Source organism: Eretmochelys imbricata, chromosome 1 (assembly GCF_965152235.1).
Source record: "Eretmochelys imbricata isolate rEreImb1 chromosome 1, rEreImb1.hap1, whole genome shotgun sequence".
NCBI classification, from domain to species: Eukaryota; Metazoa; Chordata; order Testudines; family Cheloniidae; genus Eretmochelys; species Eretmochelys imbricata.
This window is the reverse complement of record NC_135572.1, coordinates 163,638,664-163,653,761: the sequence shown is the minus strand read 5'-3', so window position 1 is coordinate 163,653,761 and position 15,098 is coordinate 163,638,664. Positions and strand designations below refer to the sequence as shown.

The window sequence follows — 15,098 nt, the reverse complement described above, 5'->3', positions numbered from 1 at the left end:
TGAAGTAAGAAGAAAGGGGGCCAATGCAGCCCCAAAAGTGAGTGGTGCTATAGGAGAAGTGATGTCCACTGTGACATATATGGCAATTTCCTGCAGTACCCTGGAAAAACATTATTGGATTAAGTTTAGCCTTACTGTATTAAGCTTATATATCATTGTGGGCCAGGGATTGTATGTAATTCCATGGGGATAGGGGGACTACAGCCCTCCAGGAGCTAAGAGGGGGTGATTAGGTAAATTAGCTCACTCAGGTTTCAACACACCTTTCGAAAGGTACCACCACCTGCACAAGCTTGAATATATTGGTTCAAACTGGATTCTCTGGAGACCTGCAAACAAAGAAAGGTCTTCTGTACTTCTTCAGTTTAAACCGATGCAGGGCCACTTTTCTGATCCAACAAATGGACAGGACCTCCTGTCCAGGGGGAGACACAGTCCTTCCTGAGAATGGTTGGTTGGATCTGGAAGGACTTGACCTGTTTGTGGACTTGCTTGTTCTGGGTTAATAGTTATCAGTCCTTGTAACCAAAGAAAAACCCTTATGTAGGGTTTGAAGGATTGACTCCTAACCGTGCCTCCCAATAAATGCCTTGTCTACATTCCACTACTTCTGTTTTTTTATATTGGTATTTGTTTTATTTGCATTATATTTTTGTTTTGTGTACCTTTTTAAAGTTTATTATTTAGCAACTCATTTTTAAGATTATAGCAGTTATAATTATTTAAATTACTATTAATACTAGCTTAAAGCACAAATCAGGGGTTGCAAGATTATTTTTATGGAATAGCCTCCTAGGGTATAATATTACATTATAAGCTTGATTTGTCTTTAAAGCATTTTTGTCATTTTAACTTTTCTTTTCCTATAATTATATCATAAACTGGTTCAAAATATTTATTACTACAGGTAATTTAGGTGTGAAACAGAACACAGACCAATTAAAGTAACATTTTCTGCATTTATACCAGAAGTGGGGTTTTTTAGCCACTACACAATAGTTATTATTCGCACAGACAGTTTTTACTTTACCAGCGTCACAGCGTTTCAGCCATACTGTGCAATTTGGAGACTGGTTTTTCCTCAAAGTGAATCCACATGCTAGCAACTCTGTCTGTAAGACTTTAAAGCTGCACACTGTGTCTCCCAGGTGCAAACAGCAGTACAAGCCTGGGGCTTTCCAGATCTTGCATTGTCTTGCAACAGAGGGAAAACCATTTTTTTCACAATGTATGGGTTTCAGTGGTTTTGCATTTAAGTTCATGGAATTGGACCCTTGTTAGTTTTTTTGCACTGCACTAACTGGAATCTTTCTTGTACCAAATTTTAACTTGTCTGTGGTAAGAGGGTAAGTTTTCTTGCTCCATATAACTTAGGGCCACTTTTACTTTGTATAGCATGTATATCCCCCACGTACATGTTATTAGCATACATTGACTTAATTCCATACTTCCTTAAAAGCAATTACAAGATCTCACATGTTATATACAGTTAACAAAGCTTCATTAATGAGTTATTGGTTTTGCTTATTTAATGGATATAGTACTTCTGCTGCTATCTACTGTCAAAGTGCTTGATGGTTTCCAAAGCATGTGTTAGCAAAATAGTGACTTCAAACAGTCTAGTTCCTGTGCCAGTCCTGTTAAGTTTCTTTCAGTGAAGTTGCCCCCCCTTAATGTGTAGCAGTCTTACACGTTAACGTATGAGAGTCTTTTTAACGGTGTTTAAGCATATTTTACCTATTTTTAGTGAGCACAGTTCTTTACGGTAACTGCAGTTTGGTAAAATTTAATAACACACATGCGTACAAAGATGTTCAGTTTATTTATAATATTTCCTTAACAGGTCTTAACCATAAACCATTTGGACCTGTTTCCAGGCTAGGACATTTTAATCTTTATTTCCAAAACTCCACCATATGGTTTTTGTTTATTCCCTAAGTAACATGTATTTTTACTTCATGGTTAAACAGAACTTCTGGCTAGGATTTTAATGGTTGGATGTTTTAGTGTTTTTGAATGGGCAATGCACCATTCAAAGTAGCTCCATCATCCATAAACATAACCTATTAAAAAAAAACAGAATATGGATGGCATTTTTGAATAAGGTTTTGGTGGTTGGGGTACAACAGTGAGCTTGGGGTTTTGTTCTAATGGGAACAGGGGTTTTCAACCAGGGGCTCATGACCATCCTGCCCTTGTCATATTGCTAAATGCGAGGCAGGTTTCCAGCTATATGTGAGGGTAGCCCAGGTATGGGACACATTTTGAACTTCTGTAATAGGGTACATAGTTCTGTCAAATTCAGATTTTAGATACCCCTTCCTACCTTCAAGGTGTCTAACTTCTGTGCTTAGTCTAATTAAATATTGCTTTTTCTACAGGTTAATAATGAAATGTATTTTAAAACACCTTCTGTCTCTTCAATCAAAAATGCATTGTCATCTATGAGTAGAAAGGAGGGTGCTCTAAGATCACACTTAACAGAAGCCTTAAACAGTTCTGTTACAAGATCTATAAACACTTCAAATAATAGATTAGTATCTTCACCTCATTTGGATCCTGAAAACAGGTTAGTGAATAAATACAAAGTAGCTTTCCATTCATCTCAAGAATAAATAAGTTTGCAAATGAAAATAATTATGATGTTTGTAATAGGTCAGTTGCTAGGCTGTGACAGCCATAATAATGATTGATGTATTTGAGCTATTATGATAGCTGTCAGCCATTAGATCAGAAGCTTTCTGAAGAGTGAAAGCAAATGTAGGAAGCATTTTGCTAACAAGGAGGAAGATTGATTACCTATTTCTCTTAGTCAGGAAAGACTGCTTTGTGTTAGCTATCTTTCCAGTATATTTTTCTCAAGAAGCTTCCATTTCAGGTAACCTTTTATTATATTGTCACTTCTTGGCCCAAAGTTTTAGTCTGTTTCAGGATATTGTGTGAAAACAAGTCAATTGCTAGGTTACTATAAAAATAGTGGTTGATATGTACCCTGACTAGTGATATGTAGTTTTTTCTTAATGTAACAGTCTTTCTAGTCAGAGCCTCTTGAATGGAACAGATGTCAGCAGAGAGAACACCTTTCTCTTGACTTGGCCTGTCTTTCAGCTAATTACCTGTAATTCTGAATTAGTTAAATAAAGATGTTGTTGCTTCCATTGTCTCAAATAGCCTTGGATGAATCTTTTTGATTCAGTTGAGCCATGAAACCTGATCTCTCCTAATGTTCTTAACTGTACCAAGCACAACCAACAGTCACTACAATAGATGAGCAGAAAGACATCCTCTCTTATTCATGGTGTATAGCGTCCATTCACTCAATATCCGGTTTTCAGGAGTTCTCCAAAATGTAGGATTTACGACTCCTAAAGTTGACCTCAAAATTGAGAACTTAAAAAGTGCACATGATTTGTCTAGAATCACCAGTGCAGTCCAACAAATATGTACTTTATTTTCATAAGACTGTTCACACAAACTTTGAAATTACACAGTTGAGAAAACAAATTATTTTGAATAATGTAGTAGTTTGCACTAGCTGAATATTTCATTTCTCACCCCCCCCCCCAGCCTTAAACGGAAGATTTCTGGTTGTTCGCCTATTACTTTAAAGACACCACGATTAAATAACCACACATTTGACAATCACACTGAAGATGATGATGAGGACGTCATCATCTTAGAGGAGAGCAGTACTCCAAAGCCTGCAGCAGACTGTGATGTTACAATAGTAAAAACTGAGCATATTAACGTGGAACAAAGCAGCATGCAAGAGGAGCCTTGTGGTGCAGGTAGTTCAGAAGATAAATATGAGCAGTGGACTGCATCAACCCAAACTGAGATACCAAGCTTAGTGGTTAAAAAAGAAGAAGTAGAAGAAAATATAGATATGCAGCTACCCAGATCAACTTTGGAAACAAGCCAACAAGAAATCATTAATGCTTCTGAGGCATCTTCTGTGGATTTTAGCATCAAATTAAATGAACTAAGAAATCAGCTGCAAGTAGCAAACCAAGAAAAAGAAAATTACCGGAAACAGTGTGAAATGTTAACCAACCAGATGAAAATACTAGAGCAGAAGATACTAGAAATGAGTGATAACTATGTGAAAAAGGAAATGTGTCATCAGTCAACTGAGACTATTATATTCCCAGATGACAAACTAGAAAATTTTAAAGAGAAAAGTCCAGAAGAAGTGGGTATTTTATATGAGCAGGCCTTAAAAGAGATGGAAAAGCTAAAGGAACAGTGTAGTACTTTGCTAAACTTAAAAACGGAATGCAGCAAATGTGCTAACAATGAAAATAAAAATGAGGTGGATGAAATTGCTGTGCAACTTGATGATGTCTTCAGACAACTGGACAAATGCAATACTGAGAGAGATCAATATAAAAGTGAGGTATGTTTGTTAATATGGTTTATGGCAAGGTAAAGTGAATATACAGGACCTGTCTTTTTTTTTTTTTTAAAAGATAGCTACAAAATTATTCACACAAGGCCCTGATCCTGTAATGAGCTCTATCCGCACAGCTCCCTGTGGTGTCAGTGGGGCTCCTTATGAGCAAAGAGAACAGCCACATCGAGTACACTGTAGGATCAGGGTCAAAATTTGTGGATGCAATTGCACATACAAATTATCATAATTATCCAGCTGCAAATCAGTTAATTGGAAATAAATTAGGATTAACTCATTAGCTGACATCTCCTGTGTATATGCTAATCTTGATGGCTGTAAATTGCTAGAGGAGTGAATACCTTTTGGTTGTTTTTAGTATCCTGTTACCTCTATTTCAAAAATTCAGGTACGAATATTTTTTCAAATAATTAATTTTTTTAAATTAACAATTCTGGTAAATACATTTATCGTATACTATGTTCAAGTAACACAACTAATAAAGTGCCAGAAAAGATACCAAGCATTGAACTGGGATAGAGTCACTCACTTCTCTTTAGAAGTGATCCCTCCAGACTAAGCTTGAGACACCCTGATAGACAAATATACAGGAGTTCTCATTGCTTTTGGGTAGTTCATTATTTGTTTTTGTGAATAAACAGGATAGACACCGCAGGGGATTACATCAGCCATCTTTTAACTTCACTTCTCAATGCCTTTTCCCATTTACATGGGGTTGGAGGTGCCTATGATTCTTCACTACTCCTTCCAGTTCATGGCACAGGTTTGTAGGTCTTGGAGTTCCAGTCCTTTTCTCATCAAATTTCTCTTGACAGTCTTTCCATCGTGTCCTCTGTCTCATTTCCTTTCTTGCTGTTCTCTTTCTCCCATGCTTTCTTTGCTATCACTGAGAGTCCCAAATTCATCTTCCCCCTAACTCATTCCATGTGCACTCTGTTTACTCTCTGCTTGCCTGCCATTCTCTTCAGTATATTATTTTATACTACCCACTGTTGCCAAATCAGAACAGGCAGGGACAGACAAATTCAGTGAACACATTTCCTTTCAGTTTGTGAATTAATTGCAAGTTCCACAGTACTCCTGCCTTTCACTGCCATCCATGGACATTGTGGGGCTCTTTTCAGTTCTCCAGATCTCGATCCAATTGCATGAAATATACTTCCAAAAAACACAGATTCTTTCTTCTCTCCAGAAACTTCAGTCAACAGCTCTTCTACCACTCTTCCGTACTTGCATAATTGCAGTCTTCTGTGTTTACCTTCAAACCATGATCTTCAAACACAGATGCCTACTCTGATACCATATTTACCAGTTCCTCTTTGTTGTCAGTCAAAAGGGCCAGATGGTCAGCGTAGATTACCTTTCTCTGTCTCCACAGGTTTGGTTCTTCTATTATTTAACTCCATAACTAGGATGAAGAAAAGTGGACTCCCACTGTCGCCTCAGAACTCTCTGAAATTCCGTGTATTGTTACCACTTTAGTTCTTGATCTCAATGAAGCTCCTCTATCATATCCATTTCTGTAGTCACCGTCCCATTGATTTCAATACTGCAGACAATGCAGAATCAAGTCATATGCTTTGTCAAGATCAATAGCAGTTATTGAGTAGCAGCAGCAGTTATGCCCTCCATTTATAATTCTTTCAAACTTCTGTCTCATTGCAAATATGTCTGTAGTATTCCTTCCCTTCTTAAATCTCCTCTCCTATATTTTCTTCCACCTTGCACCAAAACCTTACCTCCAAAACTCTTTAAAGGATTTTAAGAGTCTGATTTAACGGACTGATGCCCAATAAGTGTTTGGATCATTTGCATCACCCATACCCTCCCAGAGAGGCACAATATTGCAGGGATCGGCAATGTTTGGCCCGCAGTCCACCAGGGTAAACCTCCTGGCAGGTCGGGCTGGTTTGTTTACCTGCCACGTCCGCAGGTTCGGCCAGTTGTGGCTCCCACTGGCCGCAGTTCGCTGCTCCAGGCCAATGGGGGCCGCAGGAAGCAGTGCGGGGCAAGGGATGTGCTGGCCGCTACTTCCCACAGCCCCCATTGACCTGGAGCGGCAAACTGCGGCCAGTGGGAGCTGCGATCGGCCGAACCTATGGACGTGGCAGGTAAACAAACTGGCCCGGCCCACTAGTGGGCGGAGGCCAAATGTTGCCAGTCCCTGATCTATCCCATTCTCCAGTTAAGTGGGATCCCAGCAAACACATAGTAACGTATGAAGTGAGTATCTGCAGTTGCCTTGATCATATCAACAGTTACCTCATCTTCACTTGCTGCCTTACCATTCTTCATCTTATTCAGTGCTTTTAACTCCTCTACAGAGATCAATACCTCTTTGAGGCTTCTCCATAATTGTTGAAGGTGCTTGCAGTTGCAGTTCTCTTCTTGTTTCACAGCCTTTGGAAATATTTTTTTCTATACCTGTACCATACCTTTAGGGTTAATCATCACACAGTTCCCATCCTTCATGCAGAAAGCTCTATATCACGTTTCATTTGTTCCTCTTTTTTTGCTAACCTAAAAGCCAATTTCTTGACATCTTCCTCCAACTTTCTGTATAATTCCTCTTCGGCCTCCATTTTCACGTTAGCAACTGCATGTTTTGTGTGCTTTTTTTATTCTCATCACAATGTGCTTTCTCAAACTCTTTAAATAACTTTGTTTTTAATTACTCTTGTACATCAGACTTCCATCACCTGCGTGTTATCCAAAAGTACCACTCGTTCTGCCACATTACCTTCACTGCCTTAATGAAATGGGTAGGGATGGTGTCCCTAGCTTCTGTTTGCTAGAAGCTGGAAATGGGCAACAGGGGATGGATCACTTGATGATGACCTGTTCTGTTCATTCCCTCTGGGGCACCTGGCTTTGGCCACTGTCGGAAGACAGGATACTGGGCTAAATGGACGTTTGGTCTGACCCAGTATGGCCGTTCTTATGTTCTTAACTTCTTTAATTCTCCCTCCACTCTTCACTGTCTTTGGCAAAGCATGAAAACCTTCCTTTACTGTTTGGCAAACTTCCTTTCTGCCCCCTTACATAACTAACTACCAGAGCAATTTCTTCCTCAATTTCATTCTTTCCTGTCTTCTCAGGTTATACATTTTAGCTATTAATACTTGCTATACTGAGTGAACGTGTGGCAGAACAACCGTTGTCTTTCACCATTTTCATGTGTTCTCTTACCAAAATATACCAGTAGTCTACATGGCCTTTGCTTTTTCCACTATATCATATGGGATTCTTCTTTTTTTAAACAGTATTCACTGCTGAAATCCCATTAAACACCACTTAACCCAGTTTTCTCATTCTGCATTTCTTTTACCAAAGCCAAATTTACCCAACGCTCCTTCTGTTGGGCTCCTTTCTCCAACATGATTGCTGGTAACAAGGCGTTACTCTCAACCATAACCACCGACTCTGCCAGCTCATTTCTAAAGTTCTTCTCTTCCATAGGTCTGCCTGATTGTGGGGCAAACTTTGACATCAAACAACCCTATTCTCTATCAACAACCATACTACTATCAATCATTTTCCTCTTCTTTCTACCATCATGACATCAGTGATCTGAGCTTATGATGATAGCTTCCCCATTCATTTTCTTTTTTCTCACAACCAAAAAACTTTAAATCCATCTTCCAAGATTATACTTCTGCCTCCACACCATGTAGTTCTAAACAAAATTGCTGTAGTTTAATGTATCTAAGTGTTATGGAAATTGATCAGTTTGGGTAATTTGTCTCCATCTTTTTCAAAATATTTGTAGAGGAGAGTATCTATACTCTGCCATCATTTTTTGGTCACCAAGAATTAGTTAAAACCATGGGAAGTGACAGCTAACTTTAGAAACTGTAACAGTTCTTTTGGAATTCACACAGGATGGATAAAAAATTAGTTTTTAAAAGATCAGTTCTTTAAATGTTACTAGTTATTTCCCTATCTTATAGTATTAAATTGCTAATGTGGATGTTTTGTATGTTTCTTTAGCTTTCTAATTGTTCATAGAATTTCAGTTTTTATACATAAAATGCTCATCTATACTGAAAAAGTCAAGAGCCTCATTAATAGCCTTAATCTGAAAACGACATGCACACAGATACAGAATTGATAAGTAAATTGCCCATGCTGTGTTTGCACTAAACTCCACTTCTTGATATACTGAATTTCACAAGTCAAGAAAGCTGAAATGCTTTGTCCAGTCTGTACTCAACCATCAGGGTATGCAGCGTGAAATCAATGGAACTTGTGCTCCTAAATAAGTTAAGTGCTTTTGAAAAAACAACTATTAGGTGCCTAAATTAGCTTTAAGTGCCTAACTTTAGGCTTCTATTTTTGAAAATTTTGGCATATGTAAAGTATGTTCACTAATATATTGAATATATACACTAATATATGTTCACTAATTTAACTTCTCATTGTTAATATTGAAGCAATTTGTTTTGAATGGAAAGATTTTGTGGCACTAAGACTTTTTAATAACTACAATTTTAACCTCTGATACCGCAAACACTTTTGTACGCTCATGTTGGTTTCAAGCAGATGAGTAGTCGCATTGAAGAAAATCTGATATTAATGTGAGCAGAATTATATACCTGCTTAAGTGTTTGCAGGATCACGGTTTTAATTTTCAATATTTTGTTTTCCTGTAGCAATTTTGTAAAGTAGATATGATACCCAACCATTAGTGACATTTTTTAAAAGCATACTTTAGTTTATTATTTTTAATTTATTGAAGTAAAACATTTTCAGATTAGTTTTTTAAAGCATCAGTAAACTTCTTTTAAAAATCAAGTGATTTGATCATTAGTTAAACACTGATTTAAATCGCCTTATTTTTAAACTACTCCACCGTGACTTCAGAAGTATAAAATTAACTTACTTTGATTTACCTGTCTCAGATTGAACTGCTGGAAATGGAAAAAACTCAAATTGGTTTTCAGTGTGAAGAGCTTAAAAGAGAAGTTGCACAGTTAAAAGCTACAATTCCTCAAGTGGTAGCATGTGCAAATGATTCTACAACCAGTAACACTGAAGATCCTGTCAGTTACTCTGTTGAAGAAAGGTATCGCTTTTCTTACTTTTAAACCAGAAATTTGCCTGGAATAGCCTATCAGGCTTGTACCTTAAAACATTGTCAAAGTTCATGATTGATTCTGTGACCTTTTGTGACTTTCTGAATCTTCACTGCCCTTTCCTTTCCCCACTAATGTTCACACTTTATCATCTTCCAAAAAATATTTCAGATTAATGTACGTATAATGTGTCCAGATTGCAAGTGTTAAAGAATCTAAATATGTAGTTTGTCTGAAAATCCTAAAATAATAAAATAAAAATAGAAGAAAGTTTCTTTATTCAGGTAGAACAATGGCTTTTTATTGGAGTTAACAGCTAGCTTGCTTACCGCTATACAATGCACAGAAGACATTTTCTGAGGCGTTTTTACTCCAAATGTATATTAGCACATGTCTATACTACAACATTAAGTCAACGTAAGTTATGTTGACCTACAGCCAGTGCAGTAATTAAATAGGCTGTTCATGTCCACACTACCCTCCTTGTGCCAGTGGTGTATATCCTCACCAGGAGTGCCTGCATCAACTTAAATGGGGGCATTGGAGGGGGCTGACAGCCAGAGCCCCACCACTGCAAGGTTGACAGTTGGTGCGGGGCTGACAGCCAGAGCCCCACCACTGCAAGGTTGACAGTTGGTGCGGGGCTGACTGTGGGAATGCTGCTGCCCTAGGGCTGGCAACCAGCTGGGTGGTGGTGGGGCTGGTGCTGATGGCACTGACCTGCCCCGTATGGAGGTGGTGGGGCTGGCGCCATGCGGGGGGGACTGGTGCTGATGGCGGTGGGCCTGCCCCATGTAGAGGTGACAGGGTAGGGCTGGGGAGGCTGGCCAGGCTGGGGCCGCTGGCCCTGGGTGGTCTGCCCCGCGCGGGAGTGGCAGGGCTGGGGCCGCTGGCCCTGGGTGGTGTGCCCGGAGCAGCAGGGCTGGGGCTGCTGGCACCAGCTGGTGGCTAGTGGCTAGCCCCAGCCCTGCTGCCCCCACATAGGGCTGATGCGGCTGGCCCCATGTGGGGGCAGCGAAGCTGGGGCTGATGGCACTGGCTGGCTCCATGCTGGGGCAATGGGGCTCGGGCTGTCAAAGAAAGTAACAGGTGATCTAAGCAACAACGTGTCTACACAGACACTGCATCTACTTAACTACATCAACCTAAGCGCACTCTTTCGTGCACAGAGGTGAAATTATTACGTCAGCGTAGTGGATGACTTACTGTAGTGTAGATGCTTAAAAAAATTAGGTCCACTTAAGCTTTTCTATGTTGACCAAACTCTGTAGAGTAGACTAGGCCTTAAATGTTCTTTGTTATAGATTACTGACACCCTTCCTCAAATGCTACTGCAAACTGTAGCACTAGATTGAGTTACCATTCCATACAAGTCTGTTCAGAGTTGTCCCTGCTAGCTAGATCTCTAGTGTTAGGTTTGAGCTGTAGCTGCATCATCACTTGTGATCATTCCTCTGTCTGCCAGCATTTCCTTTGCTGTTGGCATCTGACTTTAATGACTTGTACTCCCTGGAAGGATTTGCAGATATTTGAATTTGTTGCACTAGTGACCACCCACAAATCGTGCTGGGACTTATCAGCAGAATGGATGCTAACCTGGAAGGAAAAGCAGACTGAAGGAAGAGAGATAAAAAGGATGGCTGAGTTGGAAGTAACTTTGAGCAGCAAAGAGGCATGGGGGGGGGGAAATGAACACAGGAAAGCAAGAATAAGAAGGAACACAGAAAATAAACAGGAGGAGGAAAGGAAAGTAGGAGAGAGACTGAAGCAGAAAAAAAACCTGTAGAGTAACAGAAAAATATAACAAAGAAAAGGAGTACTTGTGGCACCTTAAAGACTAACCAATTTATTTGAGCATGAGCTTTCGTGAGCTACAGCTCACTTCATCGGATGCATACCGTGGAAACTGCAGCAGACATTATATACACACAGAGATCATGAACCAATACCTCCTCCCACCCCACTGTCCTGCTGGTAATAGCTTATCTAAAGTGATCATCAAGTTGGGCCATTTCCAGCACAAATCCAGGTTTTCTCACCCTCCACCCCCCCACACACTCAAACTCACTCTGCTGCTGGTAATAGCCCATCCAAAGTGACAACTCTCTTCACAATGTGCATGATAATCAAGGTGGGCCATTTCCAGCACAAATCCAGGTTCTCTCACCCCCCTCCAAAAACCACACACACAAACTCACTATCCTGCTGGTAATAGCTCATCCAAAGTGTCACTTTGGATGAGCTATTACTTTGGATGAGCTATTACCAGCAGGATAGTGAGTTTGTGTGTGTGGTTTTTGGAGGGGGGTGAGAGAACCTGGATTTGTGCTGGAAATGGCCCACCTTGATTATCATGCACATTGTGAAGAGAGTTGTCACTTTGGATGGGCTATTACCAGCAGCAGAGTGAGTTTGAGTGTGTGGGGGGGTGGAGGGTGAGAAAACCTGGATTTGTGCTGGAAATGGCCCAACTTGATGATCACTTTAGATAAGCTATTACCAGCAGGACAGTGGGGTGGGAGGAGGTATTTGTTTCATGATCTCTGTGTGTATATAATGTCTGCTGCAGTTTCCACGGTATGCATCCGATGAAGTGAGCTGTAGCTCACGAAAGCTCATGCTCAAATAAATTGGTTAGTCTCTAAGGTGCCACAAGTACTCCTTTTCTTTTTGCAAATACAGACTAACACGGCTGTTACTCTGAAACCAGAAAAATATAGCTAAAACATAGCTTTACACACCTATTGTAGCTTTATTTGTAAGGTAGTTCTTGGACAAATTTCTCTTTCCAGCTGGTATTTCCCTCTCTTCCCCTCCCTCCCCTTTTGTCTGTCTCTAGAGTTGGCTTTCAGTGTGTGCCTAACACTTGGGCCAAATGTGCCATGCTCTGTCATGTTTCTGCATGTACTTCCAATTTTTAATACTTTGGAATTGTTTTGAGAAAGCAAAATTGAGATTGAAGTGAGGTATCTGGGTCAGTATTTGGGTTTGTGCTACCCAAACAAACCCAATCTCTCTCATCTTGCTTCAAAAGAGCCTCTATTTTGTGGCAATGAGGATGGAACCAAGTTCTGCTCTTAATGTTTGTTTAAAATGGAATGAACATGTAATTTTCCAGCTCAGGAACTGTGGTGCTCAAACCTTGGAAAAACTAGTCCAGCTAGTTCCTTGCCTTGAGTTACTTCATAGGTAACTTTAAATTAAATATCATGTCTTATATTGGCTGATACGTTTCTTTGTAAAACTCAGATTTGTAGAACCTTCTATTTTCAGTAAGGTAGTCACATTGTTTATAAAGTTCAATATAAAATGTTATGGACTGTAATCTCAATTTATCTGCACTCTAGATAAAAAAAAATCTTCCTTAATATGATCATTATTTCCTTACAGCCTGAAACTGCGATCCCTCCGAGTTAACGTTGGACAGCTACTGGCTATAATTATGCCTGATCTAGATTTGCAGCAAGTAAATTATGATGTTGATATAGTTGATGAAATTTTAGGACAAGTTGTGGAACAAATGCATGAAATCACCACTACTTAATATCCTTTACTGAAGACATTAAGAAACTTGCTGAATCTTCCACTATATTGTATGGTTTCCAAATTGTAAAGACTGGTTTTGTTTTTATGTTTGAGTGATTTAGATACAAACTCAGTGTAAAATATATATACTGTGTACACTCAGATGTCATGAATACTGTGGGTACTTTTCACGTACCTTTTAAGTTTCTCCTTAAAAGGAACAGTCAACATTGACAGGCTGTGGATGTACCTAACTTATTAAGAATTTTGTTTTAAAAATAAATGTTTGTAATTAAACTTGCAAATATTTTCTATTACTTTGGAATCTTAAACAGTTTTTACAGAGCTTTTCATTTGGCTTTTAACTTTTGTATTCTCAGTGACCCTTAAATGTATTTGTTCCCCCAAAACTAAACTTACCCTCTGATCCCCCTCTGAAAACAAACCACGATAGCATGGTTGTAAATATCAGTATTCTGCTTGTAAACAATAATGAAACAGGCAAGTTTTGTGAGTTTGCCTTTACTTATGATAAAATATAGTTGGTACATGAAATTTTTGGGCTGTGGTCCCTGGTAGCAATATGGATTGTTGGGGTTTTTTTTTGGTACAACAAGGGTCTGATCATGACATGTGCTAATACCTGCAGTTCCCACCAAAGCCAGTAAGAATTGCAGATGCTCATACCACTCAAAGCATATTGCTGTGGTTCTAACTACAAGTAGGCATAGTTTTGGTATGTGCTGTGAGCTTATTCATAGCTCTGCCAATGCATCTCAATGCTGACCAGAAATACTACCATTTTAATACTACCCCTTGAGTGACGACTGCTAATCATGTTAAATTGTATAGTGGTTTTGTGATGTTGGCAAATACATAATAGGGACAAGATATGTCCTTAAAAAAACCCCTCAGAACATTGAATTGTTACAATATTGATTACTGACTCTGCCATAGAAACCCATTTGTTAGCTTTTTTTGAAATGACATTACTATAATCAATCCTAATTTAGCTTCCCATGAAAATACCAATAATGCAGCATGCTGTATGATTACAATGGGCTACTCAGTTTTAGAAGAATTATGTAATTAAAAGGGCATTTAAGTTAGATACTTTTAAAAGCAAACAAATTACCTTACTTCTGGTGTTAATGACCAATGAGTTTATTAAAGCTGAAAACTTAAATCTAATTTTCTTTCACTGTTTATGCTGTTTTAAATTTTGCACATTTTTTATGGACATAAAAAAGGCTAGTCCTTTTGTTTCTAGTCTCTTTTGCTGGTTCTCATGTATTAGCACAGTGCTGCAATATCTGCAAAACAGGTGAATGTTTAAATTCAAGAGCTGAGGACATATAGGGATAGTGATGGTATGCTTCTTCAAACCATCTTTTTTTCCCAGCCAACAAAGGTGTCGTCCTCTCATTTGACTAGTGATCTAAACAAAATGGTTCAATTAAAACCTTTAAAACAATCATGAAAACATCCCTTTAATATTAAACATATTTGAAACATCTTTCTACAAAACCTACATTTTTTGGCTTAAGCAACCTTACTGTCTTGTTTAAATTAGGTTGCATTCCCTTAGTTGTACTTTGCTAGTCTGTGTAGCCTAAAAGTATCTTGAATACCTGATCTAGTATTATGCTAGTAGGGATAAAGAAATACTATTATAATACTTATAATGGTTAAATTTAATGTTTAATTTTGAACAGGTAGCTGAAATAACAATGTTCCTATACCTAAGTTGTTTTTTGATAAACTGGTGTGCAATTTTTCATTTCGTCTTTGTCATTGTTTATTTATTTTCTCAGTGTTTTTGTCCAGATGCTTCTGTAGTTGAATTTATTATAGATGACTGGTAAAATACAATGTCTATATTGAAAATTAAAAATTTATACTGTACATTTAAATTTTGAGGAACAGCGGGTAAATGGAAGTAGGTTTACTTGTTAAAGTACATAGATGTATTTTTTTGTAAAAAGCACGTTCTGGTTTTCTGTCAGATCAAAACTTTTAACTGGTCAATAAAAAATTAATTTTGTTTTAAATAAGAATATGCATAATAGCTATCTCTGGCTTTATTT

The 15,098-nt window shown here is 38.5% G+C and overlaps 1 protein-coding gene across 5 annotated transcripts in view; it reads left to right on the top strand.

Annotated features, from left to right (window-relative positions):
- Positions 1-15,068, top strand: part of MORC3 (MORC family CW-type zinc finger 3) — a 62,797-nt gene extending 47,729 nt beyond the window's left edge. For all 5 annotated transcript variants that reach the window (XM_077818714.1, XM_077818739.1, XM_077818722.1 and 2 more), the window contains 4 exons: positions 2,382-2,569; positions 3,568-4,396; positions 9,313-9,476; positions 12,877-15,068. In XM_077818714.1, coding sequence (XP_077674840.1) covers positions 2,382-2,569; positions 3,568-4,396; positions 9,313-9,476; positions 12,877-13,030 — 1,335 coding nt within the window. In that variant the 3' untranslated portion in view covers positions 13,031-15,068. The remainder of the gene's footprint in view (positions 1-2,381; positions 2,570-3,567; positions 4,397-9,312; positions 9,477-12,876) is intronic.
- The last annotated feature ends 30 nt before the right edge of the window (positions 15,069-15,098 follow it).